Source organism: Nicotiana sylvestris, chromosome 10 (assembly GCF_000393655.2).
Source record: "Nicotiana sylvestris chromosome 10, ASM39365v2, whole genome shotgun sequence".
NCBI lineage: Eukaryota > Viridiplantae > Streptophyta > Magnoliopsida > Solanales > Solanaceae > Nicotiana > Nicotiana sylvestris.
Genome location: NC_091066.1, coordinates 157,220,235 through 157,247,935, shown reverse-complemented (window position 1 = coordinate 157,247,935; position 27,701 = coordinate 157,220,235). Strand labels below are relative to the sequence as shown.

Sequence of the window (27,701 nt, the reverse complement as noted above, 5' to 3'; positions counted from 1 at the left end):
ATTTCAGTAGAGTACGTAATAATTAGAAAGGAATTAGAAGACATACTGCAGAATCCTTCAATTACCAAGAAAAGCAACCAGTTAAGTGATCAAACATAAGGCGACAGACAGGTTTCACAACCCAAAAATAAATAATTAAACCCCTGAAAATATGACTTAATAGCAGCTAGAGTGCATCGTTACTTCTAGAACAAATAGTTCAAGCCATATCTTTTAGGATATAATGTAACTACTAGAATCATTTCTTTAGCATCATCAAAACACATGGACAGACCAGGATTATAAAAGTCAGTGAAGGATCCCAAGTTCACAGAAATTTAAAGCTAAAATGGCGCTTGAATAGTATTACTATAGGGTCACACGGCATCACTGCTGTTGACCTGCTCAGATTGCTTTGATGAGTACTTCCCCATCAGCTTAGCCAGTTCGAGATCAAAATACTTCTCAAGTGCAACTACCTCTTCCGAGTATTGCAGCCAGTATTTGCGTCTCATTGCAGCTACCCTATCTTCATGAGCTCTTATCAGACTATCCCTCTCTTCCACAAATTCTTCCATTTCATGGTCCTGAAGTTTGATAAATTTCGCAACTTTCTCTGCCCTGAGTCGATGATCCTCAGCCAAGGAAATAGTTGCATTAGATTGATAGATCATCGCACGCTGTTTCTGCTGTATCTTTTCAAACTTGTCCTCCTCAGCGGTCCTGGCATCGTAAATCATTTTCAACTGATCGCTGAAAAACTGCTCTAGATACTCCATCTCTTCCTTGTTCCGTTCATGGTGCATCTTAGTTCTCAGTCTGACAATCTTGTTCTCTTCAACTGTCTGACGGTGCTTTTCACTCACCAGTCTTAGAGACTCTTCAGTAGCTTTAGCCCGCTTTTGGTGCTTAGTGGCTTGGTTCTTGAACCATATGAGCTGTTGATTATCCTCCGACATCTGCATCGCTGGATTCATAACAGTTTCTCTCAATGACCGAATCTCGAACTTCAGCCTTGATTTCCCATGTGAATGACGGTTAAAGTTGTCCATGTCTCTTTTCTCTGCCATGTAACCATAAAGCTTACGTTTCCCCCCAGGATAAAAGCGATCTGGATTGTGTTCCCATGCATCTCTATCACTTCCTTTTTCAGAAAACTGCTCACTGAGAAGTACAGCCTCCATGTATCCCACGGGAGTGGCCTCAAAAATCAATACACTGATACCGCGATGGCCTTGTGGACCATATGAACTTCGCGCTGTCTTGACAGCAGCATAAGAGCTGAAATAATCACGCAACTCCTGATTTCCCATTCCAATCCACTTGTCATTTTCATCTCTCTCAAGCACCGTGTTCATGATAATCACCGTCGGTGGCCACACTATTTCCTTATCTTCATATTCGCCGCCATCCCATCTTCCATACACTTCACCTGGAGGTACAACAGAAGTTCCCCTCTGACGCAGCTCTTCCTCCAAAAGTTGAGCAAGTTGTCTGTGTAATTTCATCCTAAATCCTTTCGTTTTTGCGTGGATCATCACTGACCGTATCCCTGGAAACCACTCAATTGCACCCGGACCACCTTTGCATGCAGGGCAGTGCCACTGTCGTTCCGGATCATTAATCTCAGTGACAGTCAAACTGTCAAGACATTTGAAAAGGTTCTTGAACCAACGACTTTCCTTGCGTGCCTCATGACTCATTTCATTCACATCTGAGTGATCATCAAAGTCGTCATCACTCGGAAGCTCATCATCACTGTCATCATCAGGCAAATCCGATTCATTATCCTCCCCATCATGTTCACAGGAAGCCTTGACATCATCAGCGACAGGGGAATAAGTATCTTGGTCCTCATTGGAACGAGCGACAGATGACCAATCCCAACCATTCTTCAGGGCAGGAGGAACTGCAGCGGGTGTTGGTGTGTAGCATTCTCTGCCAGCAGGTATTCGAGGATGATAATTAGGTGTAGACCAGTTATTCCTAGAACCCTGTCCTAATGATCCAACAATATTGTTACGCATTCCCAGTTTGGCTTTTGGAGTGGGATTCTGAGGAAACCATTGATTCTTCCCAAAACTGCTACTTCCACCCTTGTTCTTGGACTTTCTAGCACACACTACCCATCCATCATTTTGATCAGAGTTCAACCCCATATCTTCTACGCCTACGTTTATATCATCGACCATTGGTGTAGTAGTTGTTTCCCATATAGCTTTCTGCTTTCCTGATGAATTAGAAGACTTCTCAACCCTTTTGCTGGAACTCATATCTGGATGAAACTACACGAACTGGGATTTGCTGTTGAAGGAAGATGTCAACAAAAAAACAGAAACTGATGAAAATAACATGAGAATTTCGACTGAGAAATAATTCCATATGTTTCAATTTTATAAATCAAATCGAGGAGACAGAAGCATACAACTTTCAGTAGGAAAGGTGAGCGAGATCAAGAAGATAAAGCCTTTTTACATGGACTAAAATTAATAAAAAAGGAAAAGAAATGATTATTAAGAGGAAAAACATGAAAGCACTCACAAGCATACCAAGATTCTTGAATTTGAACGTGCCTTCAACTGCTGGGGCACAATTTCAAGTTAAAGTTTCAAATGTTTGAAGGGAGGCAGAGGTGAGACATGAAAAGGAAGGAGATATGCCAACTAAGGAAAGCGGTTGAAGGATTCTGCATTCAATTGCTTAAGAATAGACTAAGTCAAACTATCCCAAAAATCTCCTCTTCTAGCTAGCTAGCCATTAGTTTTCAATTGCCAAATATTCTCATGATTCTTTCCTAGCCGTTAGTTCTAGTCATTAAAATTACCTTTGGCTCGCCAAATTTGTTTTCCAATCTCTTGTGCATATAATGACATCTTGAATGCCAAAGTAGCAGACAAAGGAATGAGATTATAATTCTCTTTAAGATAGTAGAGTAGGCCGGCCTTCATGTGAAAACTTGGTTTTAATTTGCAAGATGTAAAAACTGTTCTAATGGTCCAAAAGAATGAACTTCTCAGTTGTCTGAACTGAATCTTCCATAAAGAAATAATGAGCATGGAGGTCTTCAACATCAAAAAGTTGTCTCTATTCCTATTCTTAATGACTAGAAATTCTTGACACATGCACTATCTCAAATTTATTTTTCTTCCTTTTTTAACTTTCCTGTCTACTTTCACTTTTTATTTACACTTACCTATATTTTTTGCATTATTACATTACCAAAGATGTACTTTGGGACCCATTCATATTAAAGAAAATCAACATCACTTTAACTCTTAAACTACAACATTCATCAAGATGCTTAGTTGCTCAGATTTGGGAGCAGGTGTCCGATGCGCATGATCTAAACTTTAAGATTCCGGAGTACATATCTAGGTATGGATACACGCGGGGAGACTAAGTGAAAAATAATTCAAAAATGTAAAATAGAGTTATAAAGATATGTCTAAATTATGAGACATTATTTGGAAACCTTACAAGGTATTTCGAGAAATAGAAAATATTACTCCCTCCGTTCCAATTTATGTGAACCTGTTTGACTGGGCACGGAGTTTAAGTAAAAAATGAAGACTTTTGGAATTTGTGGTCCTAAACAAGTTCAAATGGGGCCCACAGTATTTATGTGGTTATAAAAGCTTCTCATTAAGGGTAACGTTGTAACTTTAAGCTAAATTGTTACCAAATTTAGAAAGGGTTCATTCTTTTTGGAACGGACCAAAAAGGAAATAGGTTCACGTAAACTGGAACAGAGGGAGTAACCAAGAGCAGAATCCAAGAAGAAAATAAAAGGAAAAGGACCGATATAGAAATTTTTATATACAAGGTATTGCATTTCTTCAATTTCAGCCTAGCTTTAATTGGTTGACCATGTTCGACACGGATTTCATACCCACACCCATGTCATGTCGACACGAGTGCGGTACTGAAAGTGAAGAGTCCGTTTGGATGCTAATTGCAGTATTAGAACAAAATACTAGTTTAGGAGACTTACGAGTTTCTCCTTAGCGGAAGCGGATCTGCAACAACCACGACTTGTATTACCGGTAGGAAACGGATGAATTTTCTTTGTCCGCAACCTACTAATCCCCAAGATGATGTAGAGAAGCTAACCTTTTTTTTTCCTAAACCCATAAAGGTTTAGGAGGAAGATAAGCTAATGGGCTAAAATTAACTCCCTTATGGGCGGATCGGACTCAATATCATTTTCCAACATTATTAAACTCCAATGTTACCTTAATAATTGTGTTCATATATACCAAATTGTGGACTTAAGTTGGAAGAAAAGAGCTACCTTTTTTTTATTTTATGGAAGGAGTACTAGTTTTAACATTGGCATTATTGTTCATTCATTATTAGGATAAGTTTAATAAAAATCACTTTCACTTTTTATTTACACTTATTAATATTTTTTAAATTATTAGATTACCAAAGATGTAATTTGGGACCCACTCATATTTCAAAGAATATTCAAATTCTTCAAAAAGAAGATCAACTTCATTTTGGGACCCATTAATATTCAAATTCTTCAAAAAGAAGATCAACTTCATTTTAACTCTTAGACTACCACATTCATCTAGATGCTTAGTTGCTCAGACTTGGATGCGAGTATCCAGTACAAATGTGGATATATAGGTCGGAAACTTCATGATCTAAACTTTAAGATTTGGGAGTACGTATCGAGGTACGGATAGGGGGATTCAGCTAAAAATAATTTAAAAAGGTAAAATAGTGTTATAAAAATATGTCTAAATCATGAGACATTAATTGAAAACCTTACAGGGTATTAAGAGAAGGAGAAATTATTAATCAAGAGCACAATCCGAAAAGGAAATAGAAGGAAAAAGACTGATATAAAAAGTTTTACATACAACGGTATTGCATTTTTTTCTATTTCACCTTAGCTTTTATTTTAATTTCATTAATCGTTGTATCTGTCCCAAATTCTTCAGTCGTTTTAGCACCCAAAATCGGTTGATCATATTCGGTACGAATCTCCTACCCACACCCACGTCATGTCGACACGGATGTGGTACGGAATGTGAAGAGTCCTAGCAACTTAGTCTAGATGCTATTTGTAATATTTGAACAAAATAGTAGTTTAGGAGACTTACGAGTTTCTCCTTAGCGAAAGCAGATCTGCAACAACCACGACTTGTGTGACCGTAGGAAACAGATGAATTTTCTTTGTCCACAACCTGCTAATCCCAAGATGATGTAGAGAAGTTAACCTTTTTTCACCCATAATGGTATATTTATAGGTAATAAATAGGGTTGAGAAGGAGGATAAGCTAATGGGCTAAAATTAATACCATTATGGGCCGACGGACCAGACTCAATATCATTTTCCAACACTTCAACTCCAATGTTACCTTAATAATTGTGTCCATATATACCAAATTGTAGACTTAAGTTGGAAGAGAAGAGCTACCTTTTTTCTTTTATGGAAGGAGTACTAGTTTTAACACTTGCATTATTGTTCATTCATTATTAGGATAAGTTTTATAAAAATCACTACTCCAACTTAATGAAATTTTCAATGGAATTTAGTGGTTTATTTATTTTTCCATGCCAAATTAAGCTCAGTAGCATTTAATTTCCCACAATCTGCAAAAACCCTGAGCATGCTTTCAAAGTATAAACACAATGGAACTATCCATTACCATCAATAAATAAATAAAAACAATGGAACTGAATAATCCACTCATAATACATAACATTACAAAGTTCATCTCAACATAATTACGTAATATATATTTTTTACTTTTTTTTCTTTTTTGATAACGGTGGTGTCTGGGCCAGCTTGTGCGCAAATCAACTAATTCCGCGGGATATTTACTACCTCCCACTAGCATTAGGTGCCAAGTAAGTCTATCTACCGAGGCTTTCACAGATGAGAAGAAATCACCTAGTGTTTTTTGTCTCTGCTCGGATTTGAGCCTAAGATCGCAGGTTCCCAACCCACACCCTTGACCACTAGGTGTCTAGGCCACACCCTTGAGTGCAATTATAGAATCTATATAACTGAAACAAACTCCAATTTAGGGAGTATTAAAAAAAGAAACCATGAAAGAACTCGAAGCGTACCAGAAACCTTCTTCTTCTCCTTTGTTCCTGGATTAAAAGTTTTTCCTCTTTTCCTTGCTTCTCAAAATGAGAATATTCCTTAAGTGAAAAGTTGGCTTTAATATGTAGGAGAAATAGTGTATATTCTAATGGTCAAAATAGATATACTGGGAGAAATAATAGCCATTACCGGGCTTTTGTCAGTGGAGATTTGATCACATTCTTTTGTAGATTGAGTTTCAAATAGGCAAAGGTGGTCTTAAAAGCGGGTAAGAGTATTTCTTCCTTTTCATATATGGGACAACTCCTTTTAGATTCCTTTCTACTTCTACTTTTCATTCGCACTTTTTTTTATAACCGTGGTGTTCGGGTCAACTTGCGCGCACCTCGATTAATTCAACGGGATACCTGCCACCGCGGACTAGCCACAGATATCAGGTAACTCTATCCACCAAGGGTTGGACAAATGAGAAGAAATCACCTAGTGTTTTTTGTCGTCGCCGCACTGAATCATAAAATATTCATTATATTTGATTATTTTTAAGGTACATCAGGTTTTATTGAGTATTAGGGAAAAAATCGAAGTTCCAACTGCACACCTTTCCTTTTCGAGGGTCCTATTACCTCATTATACTATTTTAGAGTATAATTAATTGCATCCTAAAGGCTTAGGTAGTAGAGTGTGTATATCACTCTCTTAGAGAGTGAGAAGAAAAAACGATTTTAAAATATTACTTTCTCAATTTTGTTAAACTTAAAAATATACTTTCTTTTTTCTTTGTCTTTGTCTTTTCCTTCTTCTTCTCTACTTCACTATTCCAGTCAACAATACACAACACTCGCCGGCGACTTTTATGGCCTTCTTCTTTAATTTTTTCGGTTAGTTTTCTTCCTGTCTCTCCCTCTCGAATACACAAATCATACTTTCATTAAAAATTTATACATACGTAAAGCAAAACCATTCAGATTTGGAAATATCCATCACCGGAAAATCTATTTATTTTTTTATTTTTTGCCAGAAAAAATAGAGTTTTTGAAATTTCAAACCGAAAGAAGCCTTTTTCTTACCCAACAGTAGGGGAGGGCATAGTTTGGGCAAACCCATAATCCAAACCGAAATCTGAATTTTATGGAGTTTTGGTTTGGATTCTCGAATTACGGATTGGACGACGGACTTAATTTTTAAAAATTTTGGATTTCGGATTGAATGTTGGATTTGGCACTTCGGATTTTTAAATATCCGAAAAACCAAAATATTTATACTTCATATTTAGTCCACTATTCATATGCCAATGGTAATAAGTCATTACCCAACCCATTTAATACTAGGCATTATCTCATATAATCATATATTCAATATTAGTTACTAAATTACTATGAGAATATTTTCTATTTAGACACACTAGAAATCCAAATTTGGTGGCTCCTGGTTTTTTTTTTTTTGTGTGGTCATACTTTACTTTTTGTCTCTCTCTCTAATGTCTATCTATCTAACGTATGTCTGCTCCAACCCCAACCCCACCACCACCGACGGTCGCCGACGTACAACCGACGACCACCGGACCCAGGTAAGTCCCTGTCCTTTCTCTTCCGGTTTTTCCGAACTGACCACCGGACCCAGGTAAGTCCCTGTCCTTTCAGGAGTTAGGGGAGAAGCTGTTAGCTATGGGGGCCTAGATGAATATTGGGGACGCGAGTAATATGTGGACCACGACAGCGAACTGCATTACGGAAGCAGCTAGGGAGGTGTTAGCGGTTTCGAAGGGTTACTCGGGTGGCCACAAGGGGGACTGGTGGTGGAATGAGGAGATCCAAGGTAAAGTGAAAGCTAAGAAAGCGACGTATTTGAAGCTAATGGGGAGCACGGACGAGGAAGAGCGGAGATTGTATAGGGAGTGTTATAAGAAGGCAAGGAGAGAGGCGAAGCTCGTGGTCACGGCGGCTGAGACTGCAGCTTTTGAAAGATTGTATGAGGATCTTGGGGGCAAAAGAGGGGATAGGAAGCTGTAGAAGTTAGTCAAGATTAGGGAGAGGAAGGCTTGGGAACTGGATCGAGTGAGGTGCATCAAAGACGAAGATGGTAAGGTATTGGTGGAAGAGGTGTGTATCAGGCGTAAATGGCAGGAGTACTTCCATAGACTCTTAAACGAGGAAGGGGATAGGAACATCATGCTAGGTGAGTTGGAGAACTCAGAGAGTTGGAGAGATTTTGGATTTTGTAGGCGTATTAAGTGTGAGGAGGTTGTTGTGGCAATACGGAAGATGAGCAGGGGTAACGCGATTGGGCCTGATGAGATCTCGGTAGAATTTTGGAAAGTAGCGGGTAGGGTAGGCTTGGAGTGGCTTACTAGCCTGTTTAACGTCATTTTCAAGACAAAGAAGATGCCCGGCGATTGGAGGTGGAGTTTGATGATTCCGTTGTACAAAAACAAAGGTGATATCCAGAACTGCAACAACTATAGCGATATCAAGCTACTGAGTCACACTATGAAGGTTTGGGAGAGGATGGTGGAGCAGAGAGTGAGGACAGGTGTATATATCTCTAAGAACCAGTTCGGATTTATGCCGGGACGGTCAAACTACAGAAACCATTCACCTTGTGAGACGATTGGTGGAGCAGTATAGGGAGAGGAAAAAGGACTTGCACATGGTGTTCATTGACCTAGAGAAGGCTTATGACAATGTCCCGAGGGAGGCGTTATGGAGATGTTTGGAGGTCAGCTGAGTCCCGGTGGCGTAAATTAGGGTGATTAAGGACATGTACGAAGGTGCTAAAACTTCGGTGAGGACTGCGGGAGGAGATTCAGAGCATTTCCTTGTGGAGATGGGGTTGCATCAGGGTCAGCCCTTAGCCCATTTTTGTTTGCCCTAGCGTTGGATGGGCTGACACGACACATACAAGGGAGGGTGTCGTGGTGTATATTAATTGTTGATGACATATTTCTGATTGACGAGACGTGAGATGGTGATAACGCTAGGTTGGAAGTTTGGAGATAGATGCTGGAGTCCAAAGGTTTCAAGTTGAGTAGGTCGAAAACTGAATACTTGGAGTGCAAGTTCAGTGATGAGAGGCATCAAGAAGAAGTGGAAGTGAAGACTGATACTCAAGTCATTCCCACAAGAGATAGTTTCAAGTATCTTGGGTCCATAATCCAAGGCAACGGAAAGATTGACGAGGATGTTACTCACTGCAATGGAGTAGGTTGAATGAGATGGAGGCTAGCTTTGGGGTTTTATGCGATAAGAATGTGCCGCCTAGACTTAAGGGTAAATTCTATAAGGTGGTGGTTAGATCGGCTATGTTGTATAGAGCTGAGTGTCGGCCCGTCAAAAAGTCTCATGTCCAGAAGATGAGCGTGGCTGAAATGAGGATGTTGAGATGGATGTGTGAACATACCAGGAAAGACAAGATAAGAAATGAAGTTATTAGGGATAAGATGGAAGTGGCATCAATGGAAGCCAAGTTGCGGGAATCGAGGTTGCGATGGTTTGGGCATGTGAGAAGGAGAAACATAGATGCCTCGGTTAGGAGCTGTGAGAGGTTGACCATTGCGGGCTTAAGGAAAGGCAGGGGTAGACCAAAGAAGTATTGAGGAGAGGTGATTAGACATGACATGTTAGTGCTTCACCTAACCAAGGACATGACTAGCGATAAGAAGGTGTGGAGGTCGAGGATTTAAGTTGTGGGTTGACAGGTAGTTTTGAGTTTCTCCTAGGTTACCAGTAGTACTAGTAATATTCTTGTTGTTGGTTGAAAGTTACTTCTTTTTAGTTTGTTATTATATCTAGTACTTAGCAACCACATCCAGTGTTTTTGAAAATTGCTACTGGAAATTGTTGTTCCCTGATTATAAATACTTGATGCTACTCTTTCTCCCTTTTACTGGAAATTGTTGCTCTCTGATTGTTACTATCTGATGCTACTTTTTCTCCTCTTTTTCCTTATCGTCTTTTGTCTCCCTCATCTGTCTTTCTCCCCCCTCTTTCTTCTTCTTCTTCCCTTTTCTTCCTTTCCACCTTCTCTTGAGTCGAGGGTCTATCGGAAACAGTCTCTCTACCTCCCCAGGTAGGGGTAAGGCATGCGTACACATTACCCTCCTCACACCCCACTTATGGGATTATACTAGGTATGTTGTTGTATGGGCCTTGTGAACATCTCTGTTGTATTTTCTTGATGATGATTTTGTTACTTGAATACTTTATTGGGATGATTGCAGTGAGAATAAGAAACTTTTTAGATAATTTAACATGCATACTTCATTTAAATGTTCATTTTTTATAAAATAAAAAAAAAAAAAAACATCTCAACTTATAGGCTCAAACAAAAATCCAAAATATCTAAACAGATTAATCCGAAACTGAAATTAAAAAATCCGATCCAATCCTAACTTATTTGGATTGGATTTGTATTTTTATTTCTTCAATCCGAAAACCAAAAATCTGAATCGAATTTTTTATATCTAATCCAAACTGCCCGAACGACCACCCCCACCCAACAGACATATATATATACTCACATCATTCACCATTACTCGCCTCTTAATTATAAGAGCCACCATTTTTATGCCCCCACAATTACCGGTGATAGAAACCATCCAAAACGTCACCACCACAATAGCCACTTAAAGGCCTTAAGCCTCGCTTAGCAGCAAAAAAAAAAGGAACAGATCAAGGGCCAAAAATTAGAACATAGCGTGAAACTTTGTTGTCTAGTTTGGTGGGGACAAAAGTAAATGAAAAAAGAGAAAAGAGAGAAAAAAATAAGGGAAAGAACAGAAAATATTTTTTTAATGAAATATACACTTGTCTAGGGCGTGTAGTTCACCTCCCAGCAGAAATCTGGTTGTAGTGTTTCAAGGGTGAATTTTTTCTATTTTAAAATAGTTCGGTGGTAATAGGACCCCCGAAAAGGAAAAATGTGTAGTTGGAACTTCGATCATAGGTTGGGGGATACTTAAGCATTTTCCCTTATAACATATCAAATCAATCCCAAACAAAGGTTTGTTGGTCAATTATAAAGAGTGCAAATCTTCATCGCTTTGTTATGACTGATGAACAAGCTAGAAAGTGACATTACACGTGCAGGAAGGATACAATATCGTGTATGCTATTGAAATTGGATCACATATTCAGGATTGTTTTGAAAAATTTTAACTTCTGAAATAGGACAGCAAGAAAATTTGTAATCATCTCATTCTTATTAGAAGCAGTAAGAAGGTACTGTTATCCAAACTGAAATCCATTATCTATCAAAAGGCAATGCCGAAACACCACCATATACTACACCATCCACACTCATTTCACTCTATTTGCCTTAATTAACTTCCAAACTATCTAAGACAAAGATCATGGTGGTGTAAAAGACCAGCGAAGATAGACAGGACTCTGATCTGGATAGCACCCTATGAACCTATATAGATAACTTCCGCATTAGGTGATGCCCGCGGAAATTGTATTAGCTCTGTGGGTAACTCAAGTCTTGTTACAGGAGAATCTAACCTGGTCTCAATTACCATTCTTACGAGCATCAGAGACTTGGCTAATAGAAGCTTAATAAGCAACTTTTCACACTTTTTGCCTGTTGTATTTATCACCTTAACCACTCTTAGGTGATTTAATATTGGCACATTTGAAAAACCTTTTACTTCAAGAGAAACACAGCTGGTCTCCTGATCTAACCACCATATATTGGAAAGTTCATAGTCCAACTACAGATTAATAAAAGACCATCAGTCTGAACTAACATTGAGGATTTAAGATTATGAAATAAAAAAGGAATTACATACAGAAAACAGAGGAAAAAAAGTAGTAGTTTTTAAACCTGAACTTCAATTTCTTGTAAATATGGGGAGCTTCTGATCAAGCAAAGAGCACATAAAGTCCAACCTTCATCTACACAAACATCAGATAAGTAAAGACGCGTAAGAGCAGAGGGGAGCTCTTTTGGTACTTCACCTGCAACCAAGGACTAAAAAGACAATGCCATAAATCAGGACCACTCAAAGGCCAAAAGAACAACGGCAAAAGATGCACAATAATGAAATCATGGAGCAACATTTACCTGGACACCACACAATAATCCAAGTGGAGATGCCTTGAGAGCAGGAAAAGACTCAAAAAACTTGGCAAGACCATATTTTCCATGCCCCATAGAAAAATCCGTATTCACAAGTGAAAGTTTCGGAAGAAGAGGAGAATTTATTAGAAAAACAGAACCTTTTGCGAAGTCAAAGGATTTCAAACAGGGAGCAATAATTTGAATATTGCTTAAAAAACTATATGAGATCTGCAATACCAAGTACTCCAGTAACGGGCAATCAACAACAACAACAACAACTACCCAGTAAAATCCCACATAGTAGGGTCTGGGGAGGGTAGTGTATACGCAGACCTTACCCCTGGCCTGATAGGACAGAGAGGCTGTTTCCGATGGACCCTCGGCTCAGAATGACGGAAATAGAGAAAAACAAGGAAAACAAGAAAAGAAAAAAGAATTCATTGGTAACTCCAGTAAAAATCATTATAGTAACAGAAGCATAAAAATCAAAAGATGAATGACATGCAATAACAGTAGCCAGAGTCTAGGGAATCTAAGATAAACAACAAGAATAGTGTGGGTTCAACATAAACTGCCAACCATCTAAGATCAACCCCAATCCAACCCCGCCTCGCCCCCGGCATGCAGAAAGGCAAGCTCTACTACCCCTATCCTACAACTCTAATGCTAGTCCTCCAGGCATTCCTATCAAGGGCCATGTCCTCGGAAATCTGCAGACGAACCATGTCTTGCCTGATCACCTCTCCCCAATACTTCTTAGGTCTCCTTCTACCTCTTCTCGTGCCCACCACGGCCAACCGCTCACACCTCCTCACCGGCGCATCGATGCTTCTCCTCTACACGTGCCCGAACCATCTGAGCCTCGTTTCCCGCATCTTGTCATCACAGGGGCGACACCCAACTTTCTCCGAATATCTTCATTCCTGATCTTGTCTATCCTAGTGTGCCCGCACATCCACCTCAGCATCCGCATCTCTGCTACTTTCAACCTCTGGATATGGGAGTTCTTAACCGGCCAACACTCTGCCCCATACAACATTGCCGGTCTAACCACAGCTCTATAAAACTTACCTTTGAGTATCGGTGGCACTTTCTTGTCACACAAGACTCCAGATGCAAGCCTCCATTTTATCCAGCCCGCCCCTATGCGGTGAGTGACATCCTCGTCGATCTCTTCGTCCCCCTGAATCACCGACCCAAGGTACTTGAAGCTATCTCTCTTGGGATGACCTGTGACCCAAGCCTCGCGTCCCCACCTACATCCCTCGACTCAGTGCTAAACTTGCACTCCAGGTACTCTGTCTTAGACCTACTCAATTTGAAACCATTAGACTCGAGAGTTTGTCTCCAAACCTCCAATCTCTCGTTAACACCTGCCCTCGTCTCGTCAATTAGAACAATGTCATCAGCAAATAGCATACATCATGGCACCTCCCCTTGAATATGATGTGTCAAAGCATCCATCACCAAGGCAAATAAGAATGGGCTAAGCGCAGAGCCTTGGTGTAATCCCATAACAACCGGGAAATGCTCCGAGTCGCCTCCCACAGTCCTAACCTTAGTCTTAGCTCCATCATACATATCCTTGATCGCTCTTATATAGGCTACCGGCACGCCCTTCGCCTCAAGACATCTCCAGAGCACCTCCCTAGGAACCTTGTCATACGCTTTCTCCAAGTCAATAAACACCATATGCAGATCCTTCTTCTTATCCCTGTACTGTTCCACCAACCTCCTAATAAGGTGGATAGCTTCCGTAGTAGAGCGGCCCGGCATGAATCCAAACTGATTGTCGGATATAGACGTCGTCTTCCTCACCCTCACCTCCACCACCCTCTCCCAGACTTTCATGGTATCGCTAAGTAACTTGATACCCCTATAATTGTTACAACACTGGATATCACCTTTGTTCTTGTACAACGGTACCACTGTACTTGACCTCCATTTCTCCGGCATCCTTTTCGTCCTAAACATTACATTGAACAACCCAGTCAGCCATTCCAATCCTGCTCTACCCACATACTTCCAAAACTCAACCGGAATTTCATCTGGCCCGGTCGCTCTACCCCTACTCATCTTACGCAAAGCCCCCACGACGTCGTCAATCCTGATGCGCCTGCAATACCTAAAATCTCGGAGATTCTCCGAATGCCCCAAGTCCCCTAGCGCTATATCCCGGTCCCCCTCCTCATTTAGAAGACCATAGAAGTACGTCTGCCATCTCCGCTTAATCTGGGGATCTCCCATCAATACTCTACCATCCTCATCTTTGATGCACCTCACTTGATCCAGGTCCCGGGCCTTCCTCTCCCTCGCTTTAGCTAGCCGAAACAACTTCATGTACCCTCCTTTCTCCCCTAATTCCTCGTATATAAGGCTAAACGCTGCATTCTTAGCCTCCGTGACCGCCAGTTTCGCCTCCTTCCTAGCCACTCTATACCTCTCTCTATTTGCTCTCCTCTCCTCCTCGCTTGAGCTCCCTGCCAACTTCGCGTACGCCACCTTCTTCGCCTCTACTTTACCTTGGACTATGTCATCCCACCACCAGTCTCCTTGGTGCCTGCCAGAAAAACCCTTCGATACACCTAGCACCTCTCTCGCCGCCTTCCTCACATAGTTCGCCGTAGTTGACCACATAGTGCTCGCGTCTCTACTACTCCTCCAAGCTCCCATAGCAGATAACCGCCCCTCCAATTCCTGGGCTTTATCCTTGGTTAAAGCTCCCCATCTAATCCTTGGTCGGCCACGAGCATACCTCTTCTTCCTCTTCATCATAATGCCGATGTCCTATCACTAAGAGCCTATGCTGAGTCGCGAGGGTCTCTCCCGGGATAACCTTGCAATCCTTGCACAACCCTCTATCACACCTTCTGAGGAGAAGGTAATCGATCTGAGTCTTCGCCGCCGAATTTCGGAAAGTAACCAGATGCTCCTCCCTCTTCGGAAAAGTTGAGTTCGCAATCACCAGCTCGAAAGCCTTAGCGAAGTCTAACAGCGAAGTACCTCCTCCGTTCCTATCCCCAAGGCCAAAGCCACCATGCACCTCACCATAACTGCCAGCAGCTGCCCCGATATGGCCATTAAAATCCCCTCCAATAAATAACCTTTCAGTAGGAGGAATACTACGCACAATCTCATCCAGACCCTCCCAAAGCGCCTCTTAACCTCCTCATCCAAGCCCGATTGCGGCGCGTAAGCGCTAACTACATTGAGGGTGCACTCACCAATGACCAACTTAATAAACATTAGCCTATCATTCACTCGCCTAACCTCAACCACAGACTCTCTAAGATCCCTATCCACCAAGATACCCACTCCATTCTTACCCCTCATGACTCCAGAGTACCACAACTTATACTCGTCCGCATTCCTCGCCTTCGACCCTGCCCACCTAGTCTCCTGGACACAAGCTATATTAACCTTTCTCTTCTGGAGAATCTTTGCCAACTCAATAGACTTACCCGTCAGCGTGCCTATGTTCCACGACCCGATCCTCAATCTACAGCCTCCTTCTTTCTCCTTACCCTCCTTTCCTCTCGACCCAACCCCTAACCCCCTCCCCACCCCCTTCTCACCCCCGACACCCCTCGAGGACATGACCTTACTCTACCATCCCACACCGCGTCCACTATACCTACGACAGACTTCGGGAGGCACTAACCCGGGCCCAAACCAGAAAATAACCGGTTGCAACTACAAGTATACTAAAATACTAAAAAGACGCTTAAAATGGTGCTAACTAGATAACTACAAATTATCTAACACAGAGAAAGAGGCAAGAAAACGGGAGGTACCAACTCCCGATCGAAAGAACCTGGGAATATGACTTGATGCACCCGGAGATGCTCCGCTCTACTCGCCCGTATGCCTCGCGCTTGCCTAGGCAGCTGCAGCAATTCCCGCAAATATAACCTGGGTGCTTTGGAACCCGACGTCCAGCCCTTTGTGACTGTCAAATGGCCTGCTCCGCTATGCTTGTCCGTGCACCTCCCACCCGTCACCAAACAGCCGCCAACAGTGCTACCTGCAACACACACAGCAAACCCCGAGGCCAAGAAAAACAGGGAGGACTGTCACCGGAACGGTCGCCGAAAAACAGTGCCTGCCCGAGAACTAGAGGAACGCCGAGGCAAGGTTTGAAGAAAGGGGAAACACAGGGGAGGGTGGTATGGCTGGGCCGGAAAAGCTGAAGATAGCTTGCGCCGGTGGGTCGCCGGCCTAGCTGCTGCTAGGGTTAAAAGAAAGGGAAAGGAAGAGAGAGACCCGGGAGAGAGAAAGGATAAAGAAAGGAGAGAGAAAGGTGAGGAGAGGAGAGGGAAAGAGAGGGTCGAACTTACCTGGTTCACCTGAATGAATCGCCGGCACTGAGATTTGCCGGTGGAAATGGCAGTGTTACCGTTAGAGAGACAGGAGTGCGTTAAAGAGAACGAGGCGTGCATTCCCAAGATTTTCCTACACCATCTCCAAGAAAGTCTAAAGCTTTCCAAAAAACAATTTTTTTGCCCCAAAACCAAAGTACTCGAGTAACGGGCAATGAGATATAAAATTCTCAAGAAATCTATAACAAATTTTTACTTCACGTAGTTCCAGGCTAATTAACCTATAAAATCCTTTGAAAGCCAATGGAGGACGTATTAAACAATTATGGAGAGCGAAATGCATCATCTGCAAACAAGTAAAAAATGAAGAAGGCAATTTGTACTCATAATCCTTGGGTAGTTGAAGAACAAGATGCTGAATTCCATTCCTAGAGAGATAACATATCAAGTTGTCGATCATAGGACAATGTCCAAGATGATCGTGAATGGAGAGCGAAAACCTAGTTATTGGTCTGTCATGAAGTGTCAAAAGATGGCATATGATTTTTGTAAATACAAGTGCAGGGGGTATTAAGGCAATTTCTGTTTCCAAAAGTGTCTAATCAAACGTCAATTCTGGAAGTCTGCACCAATTATACCTCCATCCCTTTGATAAGATGCTTGTCCTAACAACATCCCGTAAAGTCAAACACATTAGAATGGTATCGATAACATTCTCAGGAAGGTTGCCAAGTATATTTGGAGGTACACTTTGACAATCATGCATTTTGCCTTAAGAGGCATCATATAATAATAATTGCCAGTAAGAATCTGCAGAATCAAGAAAACAAAGGTAAGGAATCCTCAAACTGTCCGGACAGAGTACACAGACATCAAACTTCTATGAACACTGTTAAATCAACATGCCAAAAATGTAAGAAGAAAAGAAGGGTGTATTCTAAATGAATCACTAATCCATCTCCTCTTAATATTCATAAATTGCACTCTTTAAATCTCTGCGGCAAGAAACACGTCCTTCAATCTTATAGTCAATAATCATCAGTCTTGACTAATTCCTTCTAAGGTTTCGGTAATGACTTCAGAACGTTTCAGTTCTCTAAAAATGAACGAGCATTATTAAGATTTCAAATTCAAAATATAAGTAAACAAAATGTACTAATTAATTGTCTTCACACTTATCTCTAATTGAAAAAAGCCTCCATTTTTAAATAGGTAGAAGTAAATAAGACAAGAACTCTTGACACATGCGCTGACATATAAATTAATTGTCCTGCTTTTTTATTTTGGGCTTTTTATTCACACTTATTCATGTTTTTTCCTGATTATTAGAAGTACTTTGGGGTCCATTCTTATCTCAAGAATATTCAAATTCCTCGAAGAATCAACTCCTAGATTACCACTTCAATTTTGAATATTACTCTATTGAACTCCAGTTTTCCCATAATAAATGTGTTCACACCAAATTGTGCATTTAAGTTGGGATGGAAGGAGCACCAATTTTACTTAAAATTACATCTAAGTTAAACCCTCAATCATTCAATGTATACCAAGAAATTTAAGAAGCAAATTGGTTATGAATTGAGTTTACCTCAAGTACTCGACACTTGATCCACAACAGAAAGATTTGAACTTTTGTCAAACCAAATTTACAAATTGGACCTACTATGTATGAAATCCCCATCGCTCTACCTTATTGCCAAGAAAATAATACTTCGATTTAATCATACGGAATTGATCGATCAAGAAGAGAGATAACAAGGTTTAAAATCTTTATTAAAGATGAACATTGCTGCTTGACAATCCAGTCTTAATCAGAAATTTTTGATTATATAAATTAGTCTGAAATTTCATAACACATTTGACAGTAGCAAGAATTTCTTTAGCTACAGTTGCATAATTTTTCTGGGAGTTATTCCATTTATCAAAATAAAACTGAACAAGGTATCAGTTTCCACAACCTTTGCCCAAGTGTGATTGGCGAAGTTAAACAGGGAAGGTTATTAACCTTTTGTTTAATTCTCTTGACTGCTTCACTATGACTATCAGTCTAAACTTTGGGGTTCTTTTTTAATCTTTCATAAAGAAGAATAGTATCTTTAGCAAGGTCCTTTATAAAAGGAGAAATATAATTTAAGCTTCCTAGAAATTTCTGAAACTGGGTTTTATTAGTAATTATATCAGGGAACTTAGAAGCAAATTCAATACTTCTACTTATAGGAATAATCCTACCCTTCTCAATGTTATGACTCAGAAATCTAATAGAAGTTTGGAAAATCATCATTTTTGGTTTTAATATAACCAATCCATTCTGGATGATAATCTTTTTAAATAAATCTAAAATGAGATTATATATTTTTTGAAAATACTATAATATCATCGATATAAACAATTATAAAGTCTGTATAAGGAAGAAAAATATCATTCATAATTTTTTGAAATTCAGATGGAGCATTTTTTCAAACCAAAGGGCATAACACTTCATTCATATTGACTCATTGGCACATTGAAAACAGTTTTATATCTATCTAATTCAGATATCTGAATCTGCCAATAACCTGATTTTAAATCAAATTTTGAAAATATAATAGCATCATGAAGTCTATCTAATAAATCCTTTTTATTAGGAATAAGATATCTAATCCATTTTAATACCTTATTAAGGGGTTTATAATTAATAACCAATCTAGGAACTCCCCGTTCTTGTTCAACATGCTTATTAACATAAAAGGCAGTACAAGACCATTTGGACCTGGAAGGTCTAATTAGACCCTTTTGTTGCAAGGAATCAATTTCCTTCTTGCATAACTCCAAATAATCGGAGTTCATTTGACAAGGTCGAACCTTGGTAGAAATATTATCCTCAGAGAAGTCTTCTTCATATGGAAGACTTATAATATGCTTCTTTCTACTCCAAAACTGATTCGGATGGTCACAGCAAATAGAAGTAGAAAATTAGTTTTTGAGAAAATTAATTTTTTCTACTAACTTGGGATTTTTTAAACTCTATTCAATCGTAATGGAACAAATTTCATTATTCAAAAATTCAATTTGATTGACTTTTGAAGAAATATTATTAGAAATAATCTCATTCAGAAATATTTGAACTGGCATAGTTATAAACTCAAAAGTGATACTTTTACCATTGTAAGTACCAGTAAAACTCTTTGTATCCCAATATAAGAAAGGCATTAATTTAATAAAAAATGGGACACCAAGTATTACCTCTCTATCAATATCTTTTACTAAAACAAAGCTTTCAGGGATACAGGTGTCTTGTTGGCAAATATAAGCCCTAGGTAATTTGTATGAAATACTCATTGCACCATCACTAGAATTTTTTAAACGGTGAGTTATTTTATGGAAATATCTGGAGGGTATAACTCCTTCTTTTACACAGTTTAAATCTGCTCCACTATCAAATAAAGCAACAAACTCTTTTTTGAAATTGCCGTCAATTAAAAGAGTTATTTTTATTAAAAACTTTTATATGATAAAATATTGTAAATTTTCTAGAAATTCATCTTCAGGAAAATCCATTACTGCTAGTAAAGTATTAGCAATTTTTTCTTCTGAAGAACTAGCAATATTATCTATCTTAGTAATCTTAATACTGTGATCTGTATTAATCACCCCAGAATTTTCTAATTTGAAAATTCTTTCATCTAAAGCTACATTTGAAGCTTTTAATTCCGAGATTTCTTTCTTGAGATAACTTATCTCAGTACTTAAATCTTGGACAGTAGCAAGCCTTTCAGGCTGAGACTTATTTTTCACCATTTTTCTGATTTCAGACATGGTATAAGGTCCTTTTTGAGATGAAATTTCTTCCACCTCTGTTCCTACTTACGGACTCGTATCTATTAGTTGGGACCTTAATTCAGGGTCTTTAATAACCCTTAGTAGATCAATCAAATTGTCATTAGACAAGACATTGATCTTCAAGTCCCTCAATTGGGAGTAAATATTAAAAAGTTCATCGTTGGTATTACAACAATGATTTGAGCATTGACCCTTATTACAGGACTTTTGCTCTTCATCAGAAGATGAAGTATAACTTTCTCCATGAAGGAACCTTAGGTCTTCACTTGTTGATGAAGATCCTTAATCAGTGTCAGATATTTCTGGAGAAGAATTCAAAAGAATCTTACATAAAGAATCTTTGATATGATCATCTAAATCAAGTTATTTGATTTTATCTTTAATCTTGCAATCTTTTGTATAATGGCCTACTCTTTCACATTTATAACAGGCCTGAGGGTTTTTAGATTTAATAAAACCCTTTCTGGCTTTATGAAAAGCTTTTCTTCTTTGGGTCTTTTCGTGCCGTTTTTCCGGCGAACCCTTATTCTTCTTGAAATCCTTTTTATGGGATTTCTTTCTTTTGGATGGTATATCAATGGTGAATTGTTCACAGAATTCACCTAATTGTTGTCTCTCAGTGAGACAATGTTTCTTAATTTGTTAGTTTAGCTTGATCTCATTACACAGAGTTAAACCTTCCTGAGTGCATACACTAAATAGTTTACCATATGAGTAATTATTATAATCAATACTCATCCCTGTGCCTCTAAGGACTTTTCTAATCCTTTCAGAAAATAAGGGAGGGAGTCCATCTATGAATTGGACTTCCAATGAGTACTATTACTCTCTGGTAGTTCCATCACTCTGGACAAAAAAACATCTTTATACCTTCTAAAAGATGTGAGAGTTTTACACCTCAAATTCTGGAGCATTGTTCTAATGGTCTCACTATTATCAGATCATCTTCCAGAAAAATGTTCGATAATATTCATGACTAAAGAATAGACTGAGTTTTGAACAGTCTTTTCATCTTCAGTCTTGGTTGCATTCATTATTTGAAAGCGTTGCTCATTAGTGAGATAATTATCCCACCAGCCTTTCAGCTGATCAGTAAATCCAGCAATAATCATTTCTGCTATTGCTCTATCTGTATTTTTATTAACTTTACATATAGTACTGTACATAAGCATTCTATGTACTATTGTATATATTTGCCTTTCGGCAAGACCGTCTAAATTTAGAGGACTAGCTCTAAATTCACCTAACTTTTTAACAAGAAGTTCTTCAATATTTTCTAGACTTACGACATCTAGACTTTTCAATTTAAAATCTTTTACCTCAGGAAGTGGTTGGATACTTGTAGTAGCGATTTTCTCTTTACCTTTAGTATCCTTCTGTTGGATTTTTTGGACCTCAGCTATAAGCTTGTCCAATTTCTCATGAATCTTAATTACCTGTTCACCCAGAATACTCACATATATATTAGTATAATTATTCTGAGTAAGCACGGTATTCAAATTCTTAGCAGTTATAGTAGCAACATCATTTTCAAATATTTTTGAAAAAGAAGTGCAGTAAATAATTTTATTTTTTTCCCCTATATGAAAAGATTGTTGGGGTGGAAAAATAGAATTAACAATATTTTTATTTGTGAGCGTATAATCTCCCTCTAACACAGAAATATAGTTATAAACATGCTTAGACATAAATCATGGAACAAAAGCAATAATTTTATTTTTCTTGCTAATGTCTGTATAAAAGTCATGTCTAAAAAATTGTACCAATTCAGGAGTCATGTTTTCATGAAACCAATGTCCTAGTATTTTGTAGCCGATGGACCCTCTGTTGTAATTTTTGGCAGTGTAATCGGCTAATGGATCTTTAAATGAAAGGGAGAATGACAAAAATATGACACTTTTGTGTCATTGTTGATTTCTTGACCCCATTAACAGATGTTTGGGAAAATAGTCCTGTGCCAGATTTAATGTATGCTCGTCAGAATTTTAGTAAGTTATGGTTATTGTCAGGATTTGTGTCACAATTTTCTACTGATCGTCAAGATTTTGTCAAAAATTCTGACGGATCACCACAATTTTTCAACATTGTGGCTGAATTCTAAGTACTTTAAAATTCTGGCGATTGTTAGGATTGCTTCCAAAATACTGACGAGCGACTTCAAAAATTTGGCAGCAGGGCTGTTTTACTAAAATAGAATTTAATGGGGTCAAAATATAATCGGCGATCCTAAAAAGGTCCATCCACCATAATTTTAGTTAAATGAATCAAACGAAAACTCCTTGCTCTTTTCTTTTTCTGTTCCAAGTTTACTAAATATACATACAAAAAATGGCCTTGTATATAAAGTATAATTTTCCGGCTAAGGGAACGAATCTGCCCTGCTCTTAGACTTCTCAAATCTCAAGCTTCAAGTTTTAAATTATTAGGCTATCCGCCAGTGAATTGGATTTTAAAGTTTTAAATGCATTTTAGTTTTTGGTAATATGAACAAATATTATAGTTTATCTTCAAAATAGAGCGTTATTCCACATTCAGATATTCAATTCCTACTTTGTTTATATATTTCTCTTCGGAAGTTTACTTGTATGCGTTTAGTATCCCTGAACAATATCATTTCAAATTACTATGATAAATACTTATATGCATCGGGCGTTTACACCAAATCAATAAGTACATATATGATATGGGTTTGTAAATAGACTTATTTTTGCTTAATCGTGGTTAATTAATACTTCCTTTCACCTAATAAAGTCACTTAATCATAATAAGTTGGTAGAATTTGGGGTAAACACCGGTGCAGATATGATTTTACCTTCAAACTATTTTTTAAGTTGTAATTAAGAGCACGTTTGGACATAAATTTTTTTTCCAAAAATATTGCACTTTTTTTCAAAATTAGCGTTTGTTCATAAAATTTTCAATTTTTACTTGAAGATGCATTTTGCAAATTTTCGAAAATTTAAAAAACTCCAGAAAACTGTTTTTCAAAATTTTCACTCAAATCATTTACAAAACTTCAAATGCAACCCAAACTGAAATTTATGTCAAAAAACAACTCTAAATTTCAAATACCATTTTCACTTAAAAGACTTTTTCACCATATTTTAGAATTTTACAATTCTTATGTCCAAACGCCTACTAAGAATGGCTTTATTCCATGTTCACACTCTCCAAAAGCACATAAAGTTTTAAACACTCCTTGAGGAGTGGTTTTATCACTAAAACTACCATAAATTACAATATGCCAAAAATTACTTACTGGGTCACTTTATGAGTTATCGAAGGGACTAAAGAAGAACCTTTAAGGGATATTCCATTAGTAGTAAGTTTTATGGAATTTTTTTTCTAATACTCAATGAAACCTAGTGTTAAGTGTGGCGGGGACAAAAATTAGTACTATAGTTGATTTCTTCCTAATTATCCAATTTGGTGCATAGAGTTAACTAGTATCTATTTCTCCTACAAATTAAAGCCAACTTTTCTCTCAAAGGAACATTCTCATTTTGAGAAGCAAAGAAAAAACTTTTAATCCAGGAACAAAGGAGAAGAAGAGGGTTTCTGGTACGCTTCGAGTTCTTCCATGGTTTCTTTTTTTAATACTCCCTACATTGGTGTTTGTTTTAGTTATATAGATTCTATAATTGCACTCAAGTGTGTGGGCTAGACGTTTAGTGGTCAATGAAGTGGGTTGAGAATAGGGGCGGAGCCACCTTTTGCTTATTGTGGTCAATTGACCACCGTTCATCAAAATATTATAAAAAATTATGCTAGTGTATATAAGTAATAAAGTATTAGATTTTAGATGTATATAACATATATTGAACATCCTGTGTTAAGAAATTTTTTTACTTCTTTCAAATTTGAACACCCTTGGAAATTTTTTTGGCTTCGGCGCTAGTTGAGAACCTGAGGTCTTAGGTTCAAATCCCAACAGAGACAAAAAACACTAGGTGATTGTTTCTCTACAAGCCTTGGTAGATAGAGTTACTTGGCACTGTTGCTGGTAGGAGGTGGCAAATATCTCGTAGAATTAGTCGAGGTGTGCACAAGTTGGCCCAGACACTACAATTATGTTGAGATGAACTTTGTAATGTTAAGTATTATGACTGGATTATTCAGTTCCATTGTGATTATTTATTTATTTATTTATTTATTTGTGATAATGGATACAGTCAAACCTCTCTATAACAACCTCGTTTGTTCCGAATATTTTTGGATGTTATAACGAAGTGCCGTTATAAAGAACGTATATTACAACATAACATAAATATTGGTTCCGGAAAAGCTTGGATTTTATAGTGAGGTGTTGTTATATAGGGATATTGTTATAGAGAAGTGTGAGTGTAGTTCTGTGTTTATACTTTGAAAGCATGCTTAGGGTTTTTGCAGATTGTGGGAATTTAAAAGCTACTGAGCTTAATTTGGCATGAAAAATTAAATAAACAACTAAATGCCATTGAAAATTTCATTAAGTTGGAGTAGTAGTTTTTATAGAACTTATCCTAATAATGAATGAACAATAATGCAAGTGTTAAAACTAGTACTCCTTCCATCAAAACAAAAAAAGGTAGCTCTTCTCTTCCAACTTAAGTCCACAATTTGGTATATGTGAACACAATTATTAAGGTAATATTGGAGTTTAATAATGTTCGAAAGCTATTACGAAGAGATCATCCATAACATTTGACTCTTCATGCAGGACCAATTACGAAGTTTACCCTCTGCATTCCTTTTTTTTTCAAGGTGTCCTAAGATTGACGAGAGCTTGTTCTATTTCATCTCTAGCAATGGTATTCTAACATCTAGTTCTTAAACTTCCGTTTAAGGGTAAACCATATAAATTGCCATGTTCATTTTTCCCATGTTTCCAGTCGAGGCATCTAACTCTCGAATGTTGTTCAATACTTCATCAATACATGGTTAGCATTAAATTAATAACCATGTAATTTAATGCTAAGTATTAAAGCATTTAAAGAATTCTCATCATTAAGAGAAATTTGCAAATTGGGATAAACATTAAAATAAACAGGGTCATAGGCCAAATTGGTTTGCACAGTCCCTATAAGAGACTTTTTCAAGTTCTTGTTTCTGCCACCTCTGATAGCTGCTATGAAACTTTCAGGTAAGCCTCTTAACGTAAGTGGCTTAAAGACGACTTGTATTAAGCCTATATGTATAAATCTATGTGAATCCCTATAAGGGGCTAAATCGCTTTCAGATAATAATCTGAATGTAGCATGATCACTATCTACGGTGATAGTCTCTTCAGTAGTTTTAACTATTTGTTTTAAACCTATTCTTTCGAATGTACCTAACTGGTATATTACCTTAGGCTTGACTAATGGTATAGTCCACTTATTAAGCAGATCTAATTGTTGAGGCAACTCATATTCTTCTTTTCTACTGTTTTTAACAGTAGTCTCACTACAAGAAAATCGCGTATTATATGGAGATTTTTCTAGGGATTACACAGAAAAATTCGTAGGAAACTTAGTTTCCTGCGGATTTTCCTTCCAAAAAACATTCGATGGAAAAACCTTCGTGGGTAGTTATTACCTGCGGAATTTATAAATCCCCAGATAACGTACCTGGGGATTTTTTAAATCCGTATGTAAATTACCTGGGATTTTAAATCTGCATGTAAATTACTTGCGGATTTTTTCGTAAAAATTTCTAAAAATTCACATGAAACTTTTGGTAAAATTTTTATGAAAGTTATGAGTTTTCACGAATTTTCATAGGGAAATATCTACAAGAACCCCATGAAAATTCCAAATAAATTTTTAGAACCTTTTAGACAATAAATTAAATTGTTGTCGTAGTATTTTATTATTCAAATTAATTTTTATTTAACGCAACTCCTCACATATTATATGTTTTGTATACGAACCCCACCAACAATGTTATTTTATTTTTAGTAATTACTAACAACTATAATTTATTATTAACTAGTTATTAACTAGTATTAATTAGTCTTCTAATCTAAATATATATGCAAACACTCCTCCTTTAGGATGTCTAAGTCTCTCTCAAGTCTCAACTTGCTACAATTTTAATGTTTCCTTCTTATATTTTTTTGTTGTTTTGAAAAAAGATGCATTAATTATATTACTTTTAATCTAAAAATATTCTTAGTTACTATTTATATTCCTGGAATACCACATTAATTTCCCTTTTATATAAAAAATATATTAATTACTGAGAATTATTACACATGAAAATTAGTAAGAACTGTTTCGTTAATCCTATATATGCAAGATTAATTTATTTTAATAATATACGAAGTTAATCAAATATAGAAAGTAGAATTATACGATCACTTGATATTAAGTTTCAATACTAACAGGTGACATCTACAACTAATTTCATTTTATACATATTATAATTAAATTTTATCATTTTATAAAGTAGAATTATATGGTCACTTGATATTAAATTTCAATACTGACAAGTGATACCTACAACTAATATTATTTTATACATATTATAATTAAATTTTATCATTTAAAAAATAGAATTATATTATCACTTGATATTAAGTTTCAATACTGACATCTACAACTAATATCATTTTATACATATTACAATTAAATTTTAGCATTTTAAATACATGTTAGAAATTGGCATACATAATATAAAAAGTTAATTATATTTTTTATAAATGTAACATAAATTTTTTATACTTAGAAATTAAACTTAAATTGTGCATTTATGCACAATTTAGTATATTTTCAGATAATATTAGACGAAGATGCTAGATATAGTCGTATCTTAGTTTTGTTATATCCTTTTATATCAACCATATTAAAATTTAATTCTTAAAATAACTAAATTTATGAAAATTATTTGTTATTGAATTTGTTCAAAAAAGGTAATGATTGACTGTATTATGCTATATGACTTGTAATGTTCAATCCGAACATATATACAACATTAGTTTCATCATTCTAACTATACATCGGAAAAAATAAGATAGGTAAGATAGAAAGTTAATAAAATTAGTTATATATATACATATATATATCTTAATTTTTTCTGCTTAGAAACTAAACTTAAATTGCTCATTTATACGGAATTTAGTATAATTTTTTTAATGATATTAGCTTTATTACATCCTTTATATCAATCATATCATAGTAATTCTTAAAATAACTAGAGTTATGATAATTATTTTTTATGAATTTGTTCAAAACATAATAACTAATTATATTATGCTCAATAACTTGTAATAGTCAATCCAACATATATGATATAATTAGTTAGAAAGTTAATAAAAATTAGTTATATATTATAAATGTAAATTAATATTTCTCTATTTCGGAATGAACTTAAATTATTCACTTATTCATAATTTAGTATATTTTCTAAAGATATTTGATTTATTAAATCACTTTATATCAACCATATCAAATTTTTAAATCTTAAAATAAGTAGAGTTATGTTAATTATTTTGATGTTAAATT

At 37.0% G+C, this 27,701-nt stretch overlaps 4 protein-coding genes across 5 annotated transcripts; 2 read left to right on the top strand and 2 right to left on the bottom strand.

Moving 5' to 3' along the window:
• Positions 1–132: 132 nt before the first annotated feature.
• On the bottom strand, positions 133–18,235 carry LOC104223438 (protein SUPPRESSOR OF GENE SILENCING 3-like). Of its 2 annotated transcripts, XM_070159761.1 has the most exons (7): positions 18,008–18,235; positions 15,701–17,229; positions 12,104–15,619; positions 11,864–12,010; positions 5,091–5,174; positions 3,971–4,100; positions 133–2,283 (listed from the first exon to the last, which is right to left on the bottom strand). In XM_070159761.1, exon 7 carries the CDS (start codon positions 2,250–2,252, stop codon positions 357–359), a length of 1,896 nt encoding a protein of 631 aa, XP_070015862.1. In that variant the 5' UTR covers positions 2,253–2,283; positions 3,971–4,100; positions 5,091–5,174; positions 11,864–12,010; positions 12,104–15,619; positions 15,701–17,229; positions 18,008–18,235; the 3' UTR covers positions 133–356. The 2 variants fall into 2 exon arrangements, with proteins under 2 accessions (XP_070015862.1, XP_070015861.1); XM_070159760.1 differs by lacking the exon at positions 3,971–4,100.
• Positions 7,720–9,249, top strand: LOC104223440 (uncharacterized). The gene is made up of 4 exons (XM_070159831.1): positions 7,720–8,048; positions 8,154–8,535; positions 8,663–8,758; positions 9,040–9,249. The coding sequence occupies exons 1-4, from the start codon at positions 7,720–7,722 to the stop codon at positions 9,247–9,249; spliced, it is 1,017 nt and encodes a 338-aa protein (XP_070015932.1).
• Positions 9,255–9,635, top strand: LOC138880161 (uncharacterized). The gene has a single exon (XM_070159830.1). It carries the CDS (start codon positions 9,255–9,257, stop codon positions 9,633–9,635), a length of 381 nt encoding a protein of 126 aa, XP_070015931.1.
• Positions 11,445–13,519, bottom strand: LOC104223441 (F-box/FBD/LRR-repeat protein At1g13570-like). The gene is made up of 4 exons (XM_070159829.1): positions 13,306–13,519; positions 12,104–12,258; positions 11,864–12,010; positions 11,445–11,750 (listed from the first exon to the last, which is right to left on the bottom strand). The coding sequence occupies exons 1-4, from the start codon at positions 13,517–13,519 to the stop codon at positions 11,445–11,447; spliced, it is 822 nt and encodes a 273-aa protein (XP_070015930.1).
• Positions 18,236–27,701: the final 9,466 nt, after the last annotated feature.